Here is a 6,568-nt window from a genome sequence, read left to right as displayed (position 1 = left end):
GGCTGAGGAGCCTGATTCAATATATTCTGTCATCATTTGGATTGATTGATCATAAGATAGCTCCAACTGTCCTATTTGAAGATAATACAGCATGCATTACTCAACTTAAAGGCGGATACATCAAAGGTGATAGAACAAAGCATATTTCTCCCAAATTCTTCTTCACTCATGATCTTCAAAATCAAGGAACAATTGATATCCAACAGATCTGCTCAAGTGATAATCTGGTAGATTTATTTACAAAGTCACTCCCAAAATCCTCCTTTGAAAGATTGGTACATGAGATTGGGATGCGCCGATTTCAAGACATTAAATGATGTCGGTAAGAGTGGGAGACTGTACTGATTTGATGTCGGCAAGAGGGGGAGACTGTACTCTTTCTTCCTTGGTCAGATTTTTTTCCATTGGGTTTTTCTTGATAAGGTTTTTAATGAGGCAGTCCCTATCACTAAAGGATATTGTACTCTTTTTCCTTCACTAAGATTTTTTTTTCCACTGGGTTTTTCTTTAGTAAGGTTTTAACGAGGCAATAATTCTAAATGGTCATCCAAGGGGGAGTGTTGCGATAAGAATAATGTGGATGACCATAGGTGGCTCATCTTTTCCCATATTGAAATGCTAAGTTTCCAAAGTTATTACATTTAATGATGAGGAATGCTAGGGGGCAGTAACTTTTGTGATTTGTAGCCATCAAATAGCCATCAATGATGGTTTTAATGGTGTGAGATTGGTGTGAACTTTCATCTAATGGCTCACTTTTCTTTGCTGGTTACATATTGGCCATAATTTAACAAAGTTGCTGGCCCCCTAGACTTTTTTTTTAATGATAGTAAAAAATGAAGCCTCATTTCATGTATAAATAGTTGAACCTCAGTGTATAACACACATCAATAACAATAATCTTCTCTCTCTATTATCTATATATGAAAATTTTTTCTCTCTCTTTCTTTCATACGCTACTACTACTATATATGAATCATCTTCTTTATAATATTAATTGTAATGAATATTACTACTAAAATTATCTAATTATATTTTATATTTTATATTTGTTACCTCTATCTTATTTATTTATTTAGTTATTTTATAAGAGTATGGGTAATTTCTTAATTAATTATTCAATTTGAACTTCACACGGTGAGGTAAGAAGACTTAGGAGGGAGCGAGTTAGGGTCGTCAATGTGATGGGCGGCAGTGGCGGTAGTGGCGGTGGTGGTGGTGGAGGAGTAGCTGTTGGCAAAGAAGATGTAATAGCGAAACTCAAGGACGACGGCGACTTTGACAGGCTCCGTTTGAAGATCATTCGTAAGCTCAAGGACAATGTACGCTTTCCCCCTTCCCTTCTCTTTCTCTCTTTCCCACCCTCACTCCCACTTTTCCCTTTCCTTATTTTAGGGTTTCAAATTCCTAATTTGATTTATGTTCTTCTAATTATCAGCAATATAAGATTATCTTGTGTATCAGTAACAGTGAACCTCGCAATTTATTGTTACAGGAAGAGCTGCGACAACATATTGCCTCAATTGTGAAGCAATCAGCGGCTCTTAATGGTGCCGGAGCTGAGAATAAGAAACCTAGACAACTTTCTGATGCCATATATCTTGAAGTTGGGTAAGTAAATCCCCATCCTCAGGTATTCAGTTATTCTGTTCAAATTGCATCTTGTTCATAGTTGTTAGCTCTTTTACTTGAGTTTTCTGATTGAATTGCATTTTAATTGTGTATTCTACTTATAGTTGAGTGAGTTTATGTGTATGGAATTTTTATTTGCTCTATCGTTTGTTTGTTCCCAGTGACAAAGTAATGAGTCAGATATCTGATAGCTTGTGGCAAATAATTAGATCAAATGATGGTATGAAAACTGAAATTGCGGAGACAGTGCAATCTGTGTATGACAAGCTGGTGAATCCAAAGGGGGAAGAGGAGGTTACGGTTTCAAATTCCAAGGCAGTGCCAACTCAGAGACAACAAGGTGAAACAGGTTCAGTTACCGAGAAGATTGATGATATGTTGCACGAGAATGAGCCTGAAGAGCCACCAGGATTCACCTTACATAATAATGTGAATAACAATAAGCAAGACCATGATCAAGGGAAGCCACAATCTCATGGGCAAGGATCTTCTGCAGAGCAGCCCGAAGTTTCCCATGTATCACTGGATCCACCCGGTGAAAGCGATGATAATAACAATGCGCCTCCTGGTTTTTTGAGTTCTGACGAGCAAAATCATCTGTCTGATTGTAGTGATGAAGATCCTGATGTGCCTCCTGGTTTTGGTTGATGAATTGCAATTTGTTTCAATTTCTTCCTTTCCAGGCACTACCCTTTTATGGTTGGATACCACAGATGCCAATTCTTCTGCAATTGTTTATGTAGAGCCAACTAAAAATATGTGCCATTCTGAAAATGTCTCTTTACATCCGAATCTTATTTTGGGTCCCTTATTCTTTTAAATTAGCATGAGGTTAGATATTATCTGCCATGTTTTGTTGGAAATCATCCTGAAAAGTTGTCCAAAATGGATGCTAGATCTTTACAAGGAACATTTTTGAAATCTTTACGAGTGTTCTGTTTATTTGTCATTATTATACCCTGAACGTAGACTGGTTAGGCTAAGTTTTTAGAGCTTTTGTTTTACTATTTGTTGAGTTGCTTTATACAAAGAAATGATGTATTCCTTGGAGAGGTTATATTGTTAGGCATATTTCCCATATTTAATAGCTGCATAATTTTTTAAAATTCTAGTATCTGTCTTTGCAAAGATCTTCAGCGTATACTGTTCCATGACATTGTGAACAATAATACTTTCACTTCCTTAACTTGCTTGGCAGTGCCAAACCCAAAATATTTGCTCATACTTGAAAGTAAGGCTTCAAAATCTTATGGTGATATAGTTGAATTTTGTTTATGCATCACATTAATGGAGTGAAAATAGAAACAAAGATAGTGAAATTGTAGGATTTCAGCTTTTCTTTGCACTTATTACATGTAGTAGCTAGTTTCTGACAATGGAACTGATTGTCTGGACTTTGGTAGTACAAGTTGTTACTATTACTAATTCACCTGATTCTATGTTATACAAACTTTACCAAGATAGGGCTTCTTACAATGTGTTTGGCAGAGACCCATGCTAGTGACCCTTGAGCATAATCTGCTGTCTTATCAGCTGAATCTGTACGGCTGAATGCCACTGAATATGTCTCTTTTTGGTTTATTTCCGAAAAGTTAAGTTTATTTGGCTGGATTGTCACAGAAACCCCTTCTGGTGCTGTAACCATGACATCATAAGATGAGTAGGCCTCACCAACATTTGTCACAGTCCTTGTGAATGTCTGCGAGGAACCAAGTGCAATAGAAAATGAGGGATAATTGAGTTGTGCTTCAGGAATGCTTGATGTTTCAGAGCACTTAATTGTTCTCTGTGCAAGGTACCCAATTTCCCTATTACTGTAGCCTAAACCACAAAGATAAGGTATATAATCATCAGGTTCAATATCATAAACTAGTCCTGGATCATTTGCTCTCGATGGATTCACATGGCCGGAACCTGTGGCAAAGAGATCTGCAGGTTGATTTCTCTCATCAACGATGGGTGTGTGTTCTAAATTTAGCGTGTCTGCAGAAGTCATTATGGCAGATTTAATGGCTGCTGGTGACCAGTCAGGATGAGAGCTTTTTAGCAAAGCAGCAATTCCGCTGAGATGTGGGCATGCCATTGATGTGCCGGACATAATGTTGAAGGTGGATTTAGAATCAGTGCTGTTGTCGAGGGGGAATGGCCAGGCAGCTAATATGCTACTGCCTGGCCCTATGATATCTGGCTTCAAAATACCAGGACTCGGCAAATTCGGACCTCTTGATGAGAAGGATGTAACAGCAGGAGCCAGGGAGTTTCCGATGATAGTTCCCTTAAATAAAATGGTGGCTGTAGGTGTCGCGGTGGAATTTATATAGCCTTTTATCTTCAATCCAGCAGCATAGCTTACATGTGTCGCAGGTAACGCATGTGCATCAGCTGATAGACTGAAGCCACTGATTTCATCATTCATGAGAATCATGGCAGCCCCACCAGCTCTTTTCACTTCATCCCCTTTTGCAATTCTTGCTATTCCTCCTCCTCTTTCGCACAAAACAACTTTTCCTCTGAAGTCAGTGTCACTCAAGGATCTGTTAGCGCATACTGCAGATTGTTGGTTGCCATTCTTGCCAGCATATGCCAAGGGCAGCAATGTTGAAGGAAAACTAGAAGGCTGGAAAACAGATTCACCATCAAATTCTTCCCCGTTTCCAAGCTTTGCTGTTGCTACAATGGTTCTGTCAATAGTGCTTGCTCCAACAGTGAGAATCCATGGGGCTCCATTAACTATAGTGCTATTAGAGGGGCCAAGATTTCCTCCTGCACAACTTACAAATATTCCTTTCTGAATTGCTGCAAATGCACCTATTGCAGTGCTATCATTGTAAAATGGAGGTGGCTCGCTTAGGCCAAGGGATATTGATATTATATCGACCCCATCCTCCACGGCTGCATCTAATGCAGCCAGTATATCAGCCTCGGGGCAGGGATCTCCGAAGCATACTCTATACATTGCCACGTGAGACAAAGGAGCCATCCCTGTAGCTGTGCCTTTGGCATTTCCCAATACTTCTGCATAATCCACAAAGGCACCAGCTGCAGTGCTGCTTGTGTGAGTCCCATGTCCATCTTCATCAATAGGTGGCACATTTTGAGTTCCATTCATTGCTGTTGCTGCAACGTTGAAGAGTCCACCACCCCAATAATAACCCCCTTGCCGAGATTTGATTGTTTCCACAGTCCCATTTGTTGCTGCAGCCCCAAGAATTCTGGGGTATGCGTCGTTTGACGATGGAGTATCCTTTGTGGATGAGCTGAGATAAAACCATCCTTCTTTTCCACCCCTCTCAGCTCCTCTTCAGTGAGTCTTGCAGCAAAACCACTCAGCACATTCCGGTATGAATAAAGCATTCTTCGTGGTTGTTCCATAGTGCTCGTCGTAGTGGCAGGTGGCGGCATGAATGAGTTGTGCCAGTTCATCAAATCTTCTGACTGCGTGAATATCTTACTCTCTGGCTTTCTCACATGGATAATGTATGTTTGAAAACTGTTTGTCTCAGTTTTCTCAATGGTGGGGTTCAGTACACTTCCTTGAGTAAAATGAATATGGAAGCTCAACATGAAAATAAGAGCAACAAAATAGAAAACATCCATGTTAGGTAGAAGGAAACTTTGATTTCTGCTTTATGGACAATTATGGAAGAGGAAGGCTTTTCTGTTAGTTTGATGTGTTTTGAATATGGATATATCTCAATATATATATATACACACACAAATGATAACTGGAGCATGCACAATTCAGCAATTAACTGAAGCCGGCATTTACAAGTGGTCGTGGACTAGTCTTTATCTTGGTGTAAAGAAGTAATAATAAAGTAACTTGTCACCAGTGTCATGAAATGATTTTGATCAACATGGTTATGTTTGTCGGGAATCATGATCCTCATTTTAACTTCGGCAGATTGCATTTCTTTAGACAATTCTTGTCCCGCGTTGTTGAACATTACCTTCCTATGTCTATACTTTCTGCAATTTATGTCCTTTTGTCTTTGCCAAGTTGAACATTTTTACTTCAAAAAGTATAGGGAATCAATTTTATATGTAGCCAACTTTTTAAAAATTTGTTATTTTAAAATTTGAAAAATTAGTTACTCTAAAAAAATTTATGTCCTCTCACCTCTCTTCACCTCTTTTTCAGCGTCTCTTTTTTGTCTCTGCGTCTCTCCCTTCGTGCCGCCTCTCCCTCCCCACTGTCTCTCCTTCCACGCTTCTTCTTTTTCCGGATCACATTTGAAATTTTTGTACAATAATTTTAAATATTTTTTTGTTAGGCCTCTCCCTCCACGTTTCTTCTTTTTCCGGATCACATTTGAAATTTTTGTACAATAATTTTAAATATTTTTTTGTTAGGCTTTAAATCTTCTTTTTTACAATGATTTTAGATGGTTCTTTTCATTTAATTTTAGACGTTTCTTTTATTATATTTTGGATGTTTCTTTTTTAAAATAAAAAAAAAAATCTAAAAAATCAAAACATAACAATAATCAACAACGGATGTTTCTTTTATTTTTGGATGTTTTTTTTTTTTCGGTTTTGGATGTTTCGAACATGGCGGAGAGGTTAACCACGTCGGAGAGATGCACACGGAAGTGGGGCAATGGCCCAACAAAGGGAAGCAAGGGCGTGATGGAGGGAAACGAACACATAGCGGAGAGAAGTAAGGGCGTGGTGGAGAGAAGCACACATTTGGCAGAAGTAAGCGCATGTACGACGGAGGAAAGCACTGTGAAAGGAGGCTTTTGTTCGTGAGAAAGAAAAATATGGGAGAGAGAAATAAAATGATTAAGATTTCAGATGATTTTTGTTTTTTGTTATAGTAATAAAATTAATTTTTGGAGTGAATTACAGGTTGTTCTTTATGTTTTTTGAATTTTTTTTGCGACCTAACTAATATTTGGTTAGTACCTTAATTGTTACCTAACAGAATTGTTTC

The 6,568-nt window shown here is 38.4% G+C and overlaps 1 protein-coding gene and 1 pseudogene across 1 annotated transcript; one reads left to right on the top strand and one right to left on the bottom strand.

Moving 5' to 3' along the window:
- LOC107630725 lies at positions 1,097 to 2,697 on the top strand. Its single transcript, XM_016333945.2, has 3 exons — positions 1,097 to 1,322; positions 1,496 to 1,611; positions 1,794 to 2,697. The coding sequence occupies exons 1-3, from the start codon at positions 1,185 to 1,187 to the stop codon at positions 2,278 to 2,280; spliced, it is 741 nt and encodes a 246-aa protein (XP_016189431.1). The 5' UTR covers positions 1,097 to 1,184; the 3' UTR covers positions 2,281 to 2,697.
- Positions 2,817 to 5,675, bottom strand: LOC107618157 (annotated as a pseudogene).

The sequence above is a fragment of the Arachis ipaensis genome, chromosome B01 (genome assembly GCF_000816755.2).
Source record: "Arachis ipaensis cultivar K30076 chromosome B01, Araip1.1, whole genome shotgun sequence".
NCBI lineage: Eukaryota > Viridiplantae > Streptophyta > Magnoliopsida > Fabales > Fabaceae > Arachis > Arachis ipaensis.
The sequence above is the reverse complement of the archived record's forward strand: the minus strand, read 5'-3'. Positions and strand labels throughout refer to the sequence as shown.